At 35.4% G+C, this 15,607-nt stretch overlaps 1 protein-coding gene across 13 annotated transcripts in view; it reads right to left on the bottom strand.

Annotated features, from left to right (window-relative positions):
- The window catches only part of LOC107554545 (calcium/calmodulin-dependent protein kinase type II subunit beta), a 96,001-nt gene that overhangs the window by 18,250 nt on the left and 62,144 nt on the right, over positions 1 to 15,607 (bottom strand). For 8 of the 13 annotated variants that reach the window (XM_016237095.1, XM_016237093.1, XM_016237091.1 and 5 more), the window contains 2 exons: positions 12,763 to 12,800; positions 1,899 to 1,967 (listed from right to left, as the gene is read on the bottom strand). In XM_016237095.1, the coding sequence (XP_016092581.1) occupies positions 1,899 to 1,967; positions 12,763 to 12,800 (107 nt within the window). The remainder of the gene's footprint in view (positions 1 to 1,898; positions 1,968 to 12,762; positions 12,801 to 15,607) is intronic. The other 5 variants (XM_016237098.1, XM_016237094.1, XM_016237097.1 and 2 more) reach the window with 2 other exon arrangements.

Below are 15,607 nucleotides of genomic sequence, written 5' to 3' on the forward strand. Positions count from 1 at the left end.
TGTTTTAAATGCATTTATGAATATACAAATAAGAAATGTTGAGGGGGAAAATGCATACTTTTCAACATACTTCTCAACTAAACGACCAGTAAGTGACGGTAAGTCACTTAATGAGTGAGTATTGAGTCATTCATTCAACTGATTGAGTGTGTTATCATGCATCTCTTAAGGACTTTCGTGGACAGCTGACTATTCTTCATATTCTGTGTGGTGGTCAGATAAGTTTAAATAGTTTTTTACCTTTTATGGGCATTTTACCTTTATAAAGCCTTTTTCTATAAGTGTGCATTATCTTTTGAGTCAAATTCTTACATTTAATCAGTGAATAAGAATAAGACATTTGGGCTGTTACCAAGGAAATGAAATCAGTATCAACAAGATTTATCTTTGCAATCCAGACATAAGCAGCATCTGAAGTGGCATTTAGATGTGTTTACATGCCGTTTAATGCAGAACATGAATGCATTTAACCTGCCGTTACAAATGCATAAATAATGTTTTGATATATTAAACATAAAACATTGAATACTGATATTTGAAATAATAAAAAAAAATGAAAAGATACTTTAAATGTGAAATTAAAAGCGCTAGTAGGTGGCAGTAAGTCACTGTTAAGGGAGTCATTGCGATTGAACCGAATCATTTAAACGGTTGATTCATTCAGGAACGAAACACTATCATGTTGCTCAGAGACGCAAAACAGCGCTGTGGCTTTGTTTGGAGTTATTTTTGTTGGCGAAATAGTCCAAAAACAGGCAATATTGGTGTCTAAAACATAAGTCTCTTAATAAAACTTCTAGTTTATTGAACTGTTGTAAAAAATCAATATCACATTTGTATATGGTAATTTTTGGAGAAAAAAAGGCACTCTTCCGTGTGAACTTGAGTATAAATATACACATTTTCTGTCCCCATGTCTTGAATTTGTGATCATTCTGAATGTACTTTAATAGACTGAATCATGCAGTGATCAGGCAGAGCGCACTCTAAATGCGCACGTGCACTAGACTTCACGTAATGCGTGCACTCTGTAGGTGTTTTGAATGTTTGTTTGTTTTTTGCGTCGTGAGAATATTGAGTAAAATAGCTCAGTTGTCATGGTGTTATTTAACTATATCATGTTATGAATAAACTAAACATTTTGAATTTTTACCTCTTCTGCGTTTATGTGTGCTGTCACGCTCGTTTGTTCTGAAGTCTCGAGACAAACCGAGTGAGCCTCAGCGCGAGCTTGTATTCTGTATTCTGCAGTTCTCTCTGATGACGCAGTAACTTACCGCGGGTCGGTCTGTCCAATGATTGTAAAGTCATTAGGTCCGTCAGACTGAAGATATTTGAGCGGTAATGAGACCAAAAATATTTAAGACCCATCGAATCCGAATTTAAGACTTTTTAAGACTTTTTAAGGCCTTATATTAGGAAAACGTTATTTAAGACATTTTAAGACTTTTTAAGGATCCGCGGACACCCTGTTTTTTCCCCCTAACTGAAATTATGCCTTTTAAATTTGAATATAATTCGAAAATTTAGTTTGTAAAAAATTCGAATTTAGTTTTTCAGCCATTTTAACAGCCCTAGTTTGGTTGTTTTGCCATTGATCCAAACAATGAAAAACACAACGTTCATGCACACACTCAGCACACATCTTTGTGAAAACATGAAGCTAACTGACGCTCAAAGCATCAAAATTCTCCAAATCTGGATTATAAATCTCATCGATCATAACATTAACATTGTTTCAATGACAAAGATGAAGATGCTTGGATTCAAGTCTCTGACAGACACACAGCGTCTACGACAGGTGGCCTGAGATGCGCCAGACGCTGACACAGACAGACATGTGTGAGACAGGAGAAGATGGAGCGAGAGAGAACAGAGAGGAACAAGAAGGTAAATACCAGAACAGGAGAAGGGACGTTTCCTTTGGGACTGGTGACTATGCTGTTTTTGGCACTGTTTGACTGTGGCTGTGCAGAACACAAAACAGTGTTAAAGGGTGTCAGTGGGTGTTTAAGTGCGAGAAAAGAGAGAAATAACAGAGAGAGAGAGAGCAGGGTGATAATGTGAGGATTGTGTTTTATGTTTGAGCTCAACACTGGTTTAAAAACACAACTGAACACACTAGGCTGATGGTCTTGGAGATTCATTGAGTGGCGCATCATTTGTTCAAATACATTTGGTTGAATCTCCTGAACCGTTGAAGTACATTTCCATGTCAATGTCACATTTCACCACAGAATTAAAAAGAAAAACAAGGAAAGTTTGAGAAAATTAAGCTTTTTTGGGAGACCATTCAAATTATTTGCTTTTTTGACAATTATTTTATGACAATTTAGCACATATGCCCAAATATTTCTGATTAATTTATGTATCTGGATGTTTTCAGTTTTAATATTTTATTATTGTTAAATAATTTAATTTAATAATTAATATTATTAACTCATTAATTAATTATTCATTTTACAACAGATAAAACAATAGATGGAACGATAGACCAACAGATAAGACAAATAAAAAAATATTTTAAAAATCATTTATGAATTTAATTGATAGTTAAATTGCGAGAAAAAAAGTCGAGACAAAATGTTGAGAATAAACGCACTGAATTTCGAGAAAAAAAATAGAGAATAAACACACTCGTGTTATGTTCATTTCATCTCGTTGGTTATTTTGACTTTTTTCTCGAAATTTAATGAGTTTAATTCCAACATTTTATCTCAACTTTTTTCTCGAAATTTAACGACTTTAATCTCGAGATGGTTTAATTAAAAAAAAAAAAGTTTTATTTTTGCTTGGCCCAAATCCTCTTCCGTAAGTAACTGATTAATTAATTAATCATTTTAATAATGGAACAACAAATAGATAGAACAAATATATGGAAAGGTAGACCAAAAGATTGATGGAAAGATAAATATTAATAATATTTCATAAATAATTAATTAAATTAATTAAATTAATATTAGTAATTTCAGTAGATGATGCATTTATTATTTATTTTAATTAAATATTTTGGTATTTTCAAATAGGGATTATCATTAGATTCTCATTAAACAATTCTATGTACAAATTATATGTATTCTGTAAAAAAAACGTAATAATTAATTACCATGGTGTATAAATACTTCATTATTTATATTCTACTGCATTACAATATTTATTAGTTGCTTTTTTTTCATTAACATAACAGAAAAATTATGTTGGGAAAATGTGCATAATTGTGATGAATTTTTTTTACAATGCCATATCATCTTGATAGTTCTAAAAATGTCTTCATTTCTTTAAACAATGTAACCATTTTTTTTTTTTGACATGAAATGTGGCCTGGGCCAGTTCTTTACACATTTTCTGAGATTCGCTCTTTTAACATGTAACATTTTTGGAAATAATTTTAATGTATCACAAAGCACTGCTGGAAAAGCCAGTTAAAACCAGTTTCTGATAGCTGGTTTTACATGGTTTCTTTGTGGTCCAGGCTGGTCAAGATGGTTAGTATAAAGCTGACTTGGTAGGTTGTGTTGATAAAGCTGGTTAAAGCTAGTAGTTCACCCTAGACCAGCAAAAAAACAGCTTTTCCAGCTTAAGATGCTATGTTTTATTTCCCCCAGCAGGCTGAATGAAAGGAATAAAAAAATTAATTAAAAAAAGCAAACAGAATTAAGCAAACAGTTCAGAAAACCTGTGCTTGGTCCATTGTTTTCTTAGAGAAAGTCGCAGTAGGAAAGCAGAACTAGAGGAGAGTCCTTATGGATCCACAGGAAGTACAATCAGAGACAACAGCAAACAGAGACAGACACAGCGAAGCAACAACAAAAAGCCAAACACACAAGACATTCTGTGCCAGTCTAACACATTGACGGTCAAAAATGACTCGCTATCCAACCCTACAATAACATCAACCCAAAAACACTACGACCCTCACCTGCGTCTGAGGAGTCATTTAAAGCCATCTGACCCTTTAAATCAACCGCTTGACATTTGAGCAGGAGAAGAATCAATATAGATCATTACAAGAGTAGATTTATTCGACATTGTGCATTAAATGACATAAAAGCCCAACAGGATGAGCAAATGAATGAATGGATAAACAAGAGTGAGAAGAGAAAGGGACGGAGGGATAAAGAGATTAGGATTAAATATCATTCTCACCATGTACTGAACGGTGGAGCTGGATTTCCGTTTCTGGGTGGAAAGGGGGTGATGGAGGGATGGAATGAGAGAGTTAAATACATGTTATGATGAAGGCTGAGGCGAACATTAATCACACAGAATCGGACAGACGTATGAGAGGCAGGAAGACTGAGAGAAGGTGCGCGTGTGGGTTTTTGGCAAGAAAGTGAGTTTGTCTGGTGGATAAAAGACTTTTGATGTGGTTTAATGTACAGAACAGTCCTTAAGGCCTTCTCTTCTCAGAGATCTTAATACATCATTGTGAACACACACACACACACACACACACATACACATACACACAGAGCTGCTGATGGGATTGAGTCAGTGCAGGTGCTGACAGGACTGTTCCTGTATCTCTACAGTTATGAAATTATTTTCAGAGGAAGAAAAAAAGTTTAAAAAGTTTATGGTTTTGTCTATTGTCTAATCAAGTTTAGATAGATGGATAGATAGATGGATGGATAGATAGATAGAATGATATAAAGACAGAATGCAAGAACAAAATATAGAGAATGACTGAATGATAGATAGAACGACAGAAAGATAGAACAACATATAGAGAGAACGACTGAATGATAACTAGATAGAATGATAGACAAAAGACAGACAGATAGATAGAATGATAGATAAAACAATAGAATGATAGAAATATAGAATGACAGATAGATATATAGATAGAGAATGATACATTGATAGAAAGATAGAATGATAGAATAAAATATAGAGAGAATGACAGAATGATAGATGATAAAACGATTGAAAGAGAACGATAGATAGAAAGATAGAACGATAGAAGGACAGAAAGATAGAATGATAGAAGGACAGAAAGATAGAATGATAGAAAGAATGAACGACTGGGATGGATGGATGGATAGATTCATTTCTTTAAATTACATTTCAGTAAACTCCTCTTCCTGCCATTCTGATTCTACTTCCTGTCTCTTTATTAATCTGTAGTTTCTTTCAGCCTGAGCTTGTGTTTGTGTCTGTAAGAGTTAAACCCGCTCTTCTCACAGTTCCTTCAGCCGTGATGCACTTCATCGCAATGCAGCACCAAAGACAGCGAGAAAACCAGAGCGCAGAAAAAGGAGGGAAACGTCGGAATGGAGGAGTGTGGCGAGCCAGTTGCTAAGCAATGAGTGAGGCGCAGTGGAAGCATCTATTTCTGTCTCCTGGCTCCCTGGGTTCAAACCGCCAGCTATTCCTGGAGCGAGAGCTACATTCCATCCCGCCGCTGCTCTCACTCTGGATCGGGATGATGTAGTGGATCCGGTGCGAGGCGAGGCGTGGCGTGGGCGGAGGAATCATGGAATGATTGGCGGCGAGAGATGGAAAGTGCTTCATTAGCATGGCTGACAATCACAGGGCTGATGAAAGATCACACCTGCCCAAGCAGATAATAGGGCCTTTCGCACCGCTTTAGTTCCAGAACTAAATGTACAGTACTAAAGTACTGGGACGATTTTGCGCAAACTATTTCCCAGTACCATTTAAAGGGTTGCATTCGCACCGACAGTGTGTACTAAGAAGTGACGTAAGCCGGTCGACAACAACGTCATTTGGACGTCAACAACGGAAACAAAGAAGAACAACATTAACAACAGGAGGATGGAGGACGCTGTGATCAGAGCGGTGTTTTTGTTGTGTCTCGCGGGTTTCACAATAATGGACATGGAAAGTCGACGTATACGTAAAGCGATTGAAAGAATGGAAAGGAGGACTAAGAATCTCCAACGACAACTGGTAGTGCTACATTTGCTACAAGCGCCTGCACTTCAGCACCCGTCCATCTATCGCTGTTCTCCACTTGCGAAATAAGTTGACACAATGTTTACAGTATGTTTACACAGCGTTTTAAATCATGGCGGGTGAGGGCATTTTCAGACCCTGCTCCGGAGTAGGAGCTAATTTGGTTCTCGAAAAAGGCAGTCCAGTACTAAAATTGCTCCCAGTTCCGGCGGTGCGAAAATGCCAAAAAGTGGGTAGTTCCACAATTAGTTCTGGTACTATGAAAAGGTTCCCGCGGTGCGAAAGGCCCTAATGAGAGCGAACAGTTCCTGCCGCAGGTGCAATTTTGAGTGAACTTGTGGAGGATTTTCACTCTGCGGCTAACAAGAAGTGAACTCAGCTGAGGATGAGAACACAGTCTGACTGAAATGCTGATGTGGGCGGCGAGCCATGCTGATTCAGACGCAACCGCAGTCAGATACGGAGAGAAAGTCAAAATACAATATCAATGCATATTTGTTACTTACACTACTGTTCAAAAGTTTGGGGTCAGTAAGATTTAGAAAGAAAAAAAAAAAACATACTTCTACTAAGCTCACATGCCAAAAGTAAATGATCAAAAGTGACAAGAAAAACATTTATAACGTTACAAAAGATTTTTATATCTAATATATGAGGAGTACATTTGCAAAAGCAGATAACTGTGACACAATTCGGCGTGGCATGGAGGTGATCAGTTTGTGGCACTGCTGAGGTGGTATGGAAGCCCAGGTTTCTGTGACAGGGGCCTTCAGCTCATCATTTTTTGGTCTCTTGTTTCTCATTTTCCTCTTGACAATACCCCATAGATTCTCTATGGGGTTCAGGTCTGGTGAGTTTGCTGGCCAGTCAAGCACACCAACACCATGGTCATTTAATATATATATATATATATATATAAATATAGTGCCGTGAAAAGATTTTTGCCCCCTTCCTGTTTTTTTTATTTCAAACAATCAATCATCAAACTAATTTTAATATTACACAAAGATAACCCGAGTAAATACAAAATGCAGTTTTGAAATAATGATTTCATTTCAAAAAAGCTGTCCAAACCTGCCTGGCAGTACGTGAAAAAAGTAATTGCACCCTAAATCTAATAACTGGTTGTGCAACCCTTGGCAGCAGCAACTGCAATCAAGCACTTGCGATAACTGGCAATGAGTCTTTCACATCGCTGTGGAGGAATTTTGGCCCACTCTTCTTTGCAGAATTGTTTTAATTCAGCCACATTGGAGGGTTTTTGAGCATGAATGGACTGTTTAAGGTCATGCCACAGCATCTCAATCGGACTTGGCCACTCCAAAACCTTAATTTTTTTTCTTGAGACATTCAGAGGTGGACTTGCTGGTGTGTTTGGGATGAGGCTTGCAGTTCTTTAGATGTTGTTCTAATTTTGGTAGGCCGGCCACTCCTGGGAAGGTTCACCACTGTTCCAAGCGTTCTCCTTTTTCTGGATAATGGCTCTGACCGTGGTTCGCTGGAGTCCCAAAGCCTTAGAATGGCTTCATAACCCTTTCCAGACTGATACATGTCAACTATTTTGTTTCTCATCTGTTCTTGAATTTCTTTTAGATCGCGGCATGATGTGTTGCTCTTTAAGCATGCTTCACTTTGTCAGACAGGTTCTATTTAAGTGATTTCTTGATCAACACAGTTAATCACAGTTCTTTCATGATTTAACAGAAGGGGCAATTTATTTTTCTTCTTTCAAAAACATTAAGGGCCAGTTTTACTAAACAGCCAATTAGTTACGTTGAAAAGAACCGGAGGCCAAAAAATGAAGGGCTGCAAGAAGTTTTGATAGACCTGGTATTGAGTGTCTCCTTGATGAGGGTTCGAAGTCGTCTTTTATTTCATGAAGCAAATTAAAAATAACATGGCTTGGCAAACTGTATGTTCGGATAATGTGTTCTTCTGGCATTCCAAATAAATGAATACGTGTGGAAAAAATCCTCTCCCTTCTACCACGCGCTCTCTGTTCTCTGCCGTGCCTCCTCTAGCAACAATAATTGCAGCCATTTCAAGCGCAAATCAGTTTAAGACATGCTCTTTTGGGCGTTAAATAATGGCGCAAATGCCAGTAATTTGACGAGCGCAAACATTAGCAAATCTCGTTGCGTGATTCATTTTAATACTCTCCTCCCATAAATTTTGCGTCTGAAAAGGAAACTCCTACAAATGCATATTCAATAAGGTTAGGCAAAAATAACTGTCCACGCCTTTTATAGCACTAATTCCTCACTGCGCGTCTTTGGTAAAACCTGACAGTAGGGCTGTGCAATTAATCGAAATTCAGTTTCGATTTCGGCCCCCAACGATTATGAAAATACAGTAATCGAGATTAAATGATTATTGTGCCCCATTCCACCCCCTTTCCAGCGGTGCTCTTTCGTTCCTCCATAATCAGTAAAATCATGTAACGAGACTTTTGCAAAACAGGACGTGCTTGATTTATTTAAGTTGATTCGATTGATTTATGTTTTTAAAAGCGTGAAAGAACTTGCGCTTCCTCGGGAAGATTACTGTGGATGCGCTCAGAGAGGGAACACAACACGGACATGTAAAGTCATCTTTTAGCACCTAAACGGTCAAATACACACAAAAATGTGTCAAAATGCAGCGCTTAGTGATTATTCATGTAAACCCTCGTTGGTTATGTAATTAATGAATGTAACGAGTTAGGAATGAAAATACTTGTGTAACAGTAAATTGGATCCGTGCGGCTCTTAAAGTGACAGCGGGCTATATTCCTGCTGCCGACTGTGTGCTTAATATTAATCAAACAACAAAAGATACATTCAAAATCACTCACTGCTCTTTTGTAGCTTTAATAAAAAACAAAGGAAATGTAATTCTTACAGTGAAGACTGTGTTGTTTTATTTTACATTAGGTTATTCAATTTCTCTAGTAGGCCGTTAACTGAATACTTCAGACTTACATTAAAAAAAAACTTAAAGCACAGTTTGTTTCATTTGTATATTTTTTATTCTATTGTATTCTTTTGCTTTTTTATTATGGTTTAATTATTTTTAAATAATTTTTTTGTTTAATTTTGAGGACCTTTTTTTTAATTAATTTTTTTAACTAATATTAGTTACTCTGGTATTCTGCTGTGGTATTGAAAATTGTGACATTTCGCTGGTCTCTATAATGTAGATGTCATAGCAACCTTATTTACAGAAAATATATATTTGATATATATCACTATCTTTAAATAAATCTTTCATATAAAGTTTTGGTCATATGGCCCACTAATAATCGTTTTAAATAACCAGGATTACAATATTGACCAAATGTTGACTAAAATAATCGTGATTATGAATTTTGTAATATTTTAACGCCAAAAGACGGTTTGCACTGGCGCAAGCTGATAGTAAAACTGGCTCTCAACATCTTACCGCCCTCAAACTTTTGAAGGATAGTGTATATGCCAATACCGGTGTTTTGTTTCATGCAATTCAATAATGGAAGCATATTATATTAGGATTTTTAAAATCTTTTTTTGTCAGTACAAAATTACAAAAACTTATACTCTACATATAACGTGTTTATTCCTTATATCAATTTAAAGGGACAGTGCACCTAAAAATAAAAACTGACAGCTAGAAAAAAAGAAGAGAAATCTGAGGAGGCTGTAGAGCTTAAGTTAAAGTGACAGCGGGCTATATTCCTGCTGCCGACTGTGTGCTTAATATTAATCAAACAACAAAAGATACATTCAAAATCACTCACTGCTCTTTTGTAGCTTTAATAAAAAACAAAGGAAATGTAATTCTTACAGTGAAGACTGTGTTGTTTTATTTTACATTAGGTTATTCAATTTCTCTAGTAGGCCGTTAACTGAATACTTCAGACTTACATTAAAAAGAAACTTAAAGCACAGTTTGTTTCATTTGTATATTTTTTATTCTATTGTATTCTTTTGCTTTTTTATTATGGTTTAATTATTTTTAAATAATTTTTTTGTTTAATTTTGAGGACCTTTTTTTTAATTAATTTTTTTAACTAATATTAGTTACTCTGGTATTCTGCTGTGGTATTGAAAATTGTGACATTTCGCTGGTCTCTATAATGTAGATGTCATAGCAACCTTATTTACAGAAAATATATATTTGATATATATCACTATCTTTAAATAAATCTTTCATATAAAGTTTTGGTCATATGGCCCACTAATAATCGTTTTAAATAACCAGGATTACAATATTGACCAAATGTTGACTAAAATAATCGTGATTATGAATTTTGTAATATTTTAACGCCAAAAGACGGTTTGCACTGGCGCAAGCTGATAGTAAAACTGGCTCTCAACATCTTACCGCCCTCAAACTTTTGAAGGATAGTGTATATGCCAATACCGGTGTTTTGTTTCATGCAATTCAATAATGGAAGCATATTATATTAGGATTTTTAAAATCTTTTTTTGTCAGTACAAAATTACAAAAACTTATACTCTACATATAACGTGTTTATTCCTTATATCAATTTAAAGGGACAGTGCACCTAAAAATAAAAACTGACAGCTAGAAAAAAAGAAGAGAAATCTGAGGAGGCTGTAGAGCTTAAGTTTAAGTGAAATAACTTATAACTCAAATTTAAAGCGTGATACCTGGGGTTCAGCTGAAACATCCTCATTTATTCAAAACTAAATGTTACAGAAATGCGGCATCATTCCTTGGAGTGCTTTTTAGCGTCGACCTCATAAAAACTTGCACGCTAAAAGATTATGTAACGTATGATTAATGCTCGATGCAGAGGGGATTATTCTCTAGATTAGACTCCACATCCAATCCCTAATAGAGAGCAGTCACAGTTTCATTTCTAATTCTGCGGTGCAATAGAGGTGAAAGCCGACCTTTTTACCCTGTCTGAGAGGATTATATGTTATCAGAACAAATGAACCTGCAAGTGCACTCTCTCTAATAGCTCATTATGGGTCGGAGGTCAACATCTGTCCACGTTCACCTGATGCCGCGTGACGCACGCCGGGTGGAACCGAGGGCAAGTTTAACAATGACCGAAGCACTATGAGCAAACTATATAGAGATAATAATGAGATAAGATGCAGATCAGAAATTAAAGAAAGATTAAGGTTGAGTGCACAAGCTTATACTAGGGCTGGGCAGTATATCGCAGTGATGGCAAGAATGGGTCAATTGGTAAGGATTTTGCTAAACTGTTTCTATAGCAGTATATCTGTGGTGCAATAAAAAAAATTCTGACATGTGTAAGTGTAGGTTTAGTTTGCAACCAGAGTTTTGTTAAATACATAGTTCTGGCATGAAACTCTAGATGGCACAGTCTGATAGGTCTAACTCAATCTGACCTAATGACATAATTATCACATGGCACAGCTGATTGGTTCTCTCCTGTATCGGTAGCCAATGAGCTCGCTGCTCAACATTCAAATATTTGACTAGTGCTTGCCGTAGCAGTTGCAGCTTGCTTCAGAAACCCTCCACCTTCCCCAGCTCCACCTGTATAGATCTGCTACGAGGTGATTCATGTATGCTATATGGGGGTTATTTCACGTATGTTATATTTGCAGCAGCAATATTTCTTACATGCTCACAGCAGCATGTCTGCCGCAGCAGCAGCAGAAGCGTAGCAGATCTATTCCGCCAAGACCAAATACATTAACATTGTCAAATACATTACCATGCCAATCCCTCCGAGAGTTGTCATGACAGAACTAAAACTATTAAAAATCATTGTTGTTAATTGAAATAAAGCCGAAATAGAATATAAATGTGAGATGAAAAGCTTGAAAAGGGGGGAGGGGGGGAAGAAGAATAAATGCCTTGGCAACTAACTGAAATAAATAAACTGAAATGGAAGATTTCTAAAAATTACTAAAACTGAAATAATAATAATAATCAAAATTTGAAATGTTGCCTTAGCAATTAACTAAAATAAATTTAAATTAAACAAAAAAATAAAAACTATTAAATGAAAATTAGAAATGTTGCTTCAGCAATTAAGTGAGATAAAATCCGTTTAATTTAAAGTACTAAAATTTCTAAAACAAACTAAAAAAGCTAAATATAAATATTAGAAAAACAAATAAGAACAAAAAACACAAAATTACTCAAATTCTGAATAAAAAAAATTAAAAATAAAAACAATAAAATAATACAATAATAAAATCTAATTCAACATATTAATAAATACTATGATAGACTATAAAATATACTAAAATAACACTGGTTGCAACATCACAAATAGTCACAGTAGTTTCTATAAAGGTTATTTTACACCAAGTATGGCTCATCCAATCATATTTATATGTTTTACTGCTTTAACTTGTTTCAGAATCATTAAAAAAAAAAAACTTTTACTTTTCCATCCATCGAGCTCCAAAAAAACTAAATTAGATTCCTTGTAAACTATTTTATTCACTGAATAATCCAAAAATAGGTATTAGTATGTAGTTATGTAATACATAACATTTTTGGATTGAATTTAGGGGGAAAATGTCTATATTGCGATATACACTGTGAGCGTAATATATTATTCATATTATGAAATAAAATTACTATACTGCCCACCACCAACTCATTGTCCAGTTTACTTAGAGAAGAATATAATCTTGCAGAATAGACTCAAACACACACTGCTAGAAAGAACAGAACATGGAGACAAACACTGCAAACGCAAACGCACAGATCTGCTTCAGATCAGACACACAGTGGACGCCAAAACTTCCACCAATTAAAAAACAAGAAACGTTCAGGAAAACTATGGAAACTGTGCTTGGCGGATGTGAACAGAAAGCAAAAAAGGTATGAAAAAGAAGGGAACGAAATGAAAGTGGGTCTTACCTTGACATCGGCCTTCTTGTTGAGCAGGCTCTTGGCTGCTGTAGACGGGAAGAGAGGAAGCGCAAACATCAGCACGCTGGGATGGGAGCAACAGTCTACATTACCGGAGCGCTAATGGTGCTCGGCCAAACATGTCACATAACCGTCCAAGCCAACCGGAGAAATCCCTCCCGCCCCACATCCAGAGGATTACAGCCGTCTAACACACTACGTGTGGAGTGCATGTCCGCACACGCATCACGAGTATGCACGGTGCGGCCCAGTCAAACCTGCTAGAATTAATCACCAAATGTGACCGAAACATCCCGTCCAGCAGTGAGCGGTTAGTGATTGCCATGCACACACAGGGGATGTGCTGGTGCACATGCAGAGGTGTGCAATCACACACACAGACACACACACACACACACACACACACACACACGGTTACCTGACTAAATGAAGATACAGCATTGACTTCTGTTGTTTTTATATGATGCAAATGAATAGATAATAAATATCCATAAAACAAGGTCAATTTACTTGAAGAGTTAAATTGCATTAGATATTAATATATTTTAGATTGTTCTTTGTTTTGTTTTAAGCATAAATCAGACAAAATTACCTTTGCTTTATGCTTGAAACAAGATGAAAATGTAAAATAAATATATATGGAAACAGGTATTCATGTATAGGTATTAAAATGTTAATAAATTATTTTTAGTTTTTTTTTTGTGTGTACTTTAAATAAATAAAAAAAAGATTAAATTTTTCTTGTAAGTATAAAACTACTGTAAAAATAACCTAAACCCAAATTCCTAAAATAAAACCCTAAAATAAACTTTCTAGTTAGTAAATATCCATAAAACAAGATACATTTACTTGTAAAGTCAAATTGCATTACATAAATATTCTTTATATATTTCTTTCTTTTGTTTTTAAGCATAAACCTAACAAAATTACCTGAGCTTTATGCTCAAAATAAGATACAAATATATAATACAATATATACAAGAATGTTTTTTTTGTTTTGTTTAGACATTTATTTTCGTCTAGATATATATATATATTTTTAATTTTTACTTTTTATTTATTTTTTTGCATTTTAGTAGTATAAAACTAACCTTAATCCTAATTCTGCCCATAAAATAAACCTTTTGGGGAAAATGGGGAAAAAACAAAAACAAAAAGACATTTACACAAAAAGTTTGGGGTCTAAAAGATTGTTTTTTTAAATGTTTTTGAAAGATCTCTTATGCACACCAAGGCTGCATTTTTTTTGATAAAATTACAGTGAAACACTAAAACTGTGAAATGATATTACAATTTAAATAACAATTTCTGTAATAACTGTATTCTATTTTAATATATTTTAAAATGTAATTTATTATATGCTGATTTGCTGCTCAAGATCAGATCAAATGCCTTTTCTGCTACTTTTGCTCAATTTAATGCATCCTTGCTGAAAGAAAGTATTAATAAAAAAATTTATAATAACTGACCCCTAACATTTTAAACAGTAGTGTATATTATTCACTTCATTTATAAATCATTTTTATAACCTCCCAAAGGCAGGTTTTGTCAGATTTAGTTCACTTCTATCCCAAAGGACAGCTAAATAAACCCACAGACTCACGCACACTGCAGTTAAAGCATGATACGTTCAAATATTTTGTTCATGTGGCGGCAAGGACCTGCACAATGCTGCATTTTCTTGCCACAAATGAGAATGTTGAAGTTTGTCCAAGTGAATAAAAACAGTCTAAGACAACTTCTCATCACTAAAATGAAATGGAGCTGGCAAATCCTATATTAACTGCCATGGCAACACAAAGAAATATTCTTAGTGTTTCTACGGCGCTAAAGAGCCCTGACTTTATTAATCCGTGCAGATAAGAGGAAGGTGTTGTGTGGAGGGAGGGTTGAGAAAGACAGAAAAAGAGAGAGAATCTTACCTTGACACAAATGTTAAGAGGCAGAGAGGAATGGAGAGAAGGAGAGATTAAGAAAGAATAGATTAAGAGAGAGAGAGAGATCAGCACGGGTTCATCTGGAGTGTGTTTATCTGAACGAGGGCAGGGGTTTCAAATGTGTGTTTCTTATCTAACATATAAAAAGGTTTATGTTCCATTCTTTGGTTTCATTTTCTAATCGTTATCTTGTGCCATTTTCAAGCCTTTTCCTCACACTTGTAGTGACACCTAGAGGTGACAACAAACCCGATTCATCTAAAACACCTGAGACACACACACACACACACACAAAACACGGCAAAGACGTGGAGGACAAATGCAGAGACGGGCATCTGTGGGAAAAAAAATTCTACAAAATAGATCAAAACAAAATATTCCGACTGCTAGGAATTATTTTAAAATTGTCAAGCAGTGCACTATGGGTAAACCAGGTCACAAGTGTTACAGATGCACTGCTGTCCAACCAAACTAAATTCAAAATGTGCTACTGTGTTATAATGATTATAAAACTAAATTTCACACAAGTATAAACTGCCTAGACTAGTCTTGGACTGAAATGAAAGTGCCTCACTACTGCAGTGAGGCACTGCAGACTATACTTAATTTCACGTCCATGGATTCTATTTGAATAATGCTGTTGGTTTTACTACAAATACAGGTTACCCTCAGTGTGAAAAAATGGTTACAAAACATGGTTACAGAAATATATTTTGGGGCAAAAAAATGTAAGTGTATAGTCCACCCAAAAACGAATATCATCATTTACTCACCCTCGAATTGTTCTAAACCTGTATGCATTTCTTTGCTCTATTCAAAACTAGATGATATTTCGAGGAATGTGGTAACTGGTTTCAGTCCTGAAACAGTTTTGGGTCTTTTTTACTTTCATAGTA

The sequence above is a fragment of the Sinocyclocheilus grahami genome, unplaced genomic scaffold, assembly GCF_001515645.1.
Source record: "Sinocyclocheilus grahami isolate Dianchi unplaced genomic scaffold, SAMN03320097.WGS_v1.1 scaffold505.1, whole genome shotgun sequence".
In the NCBI taxonomy this organism is placed as follows: Eukaryota; Metazoa; Chordata; class Actinopteri; order Cypriniformes; family Cyprinidae; genus Sinocyclocheilus; species Sinocyclocheilus grahami.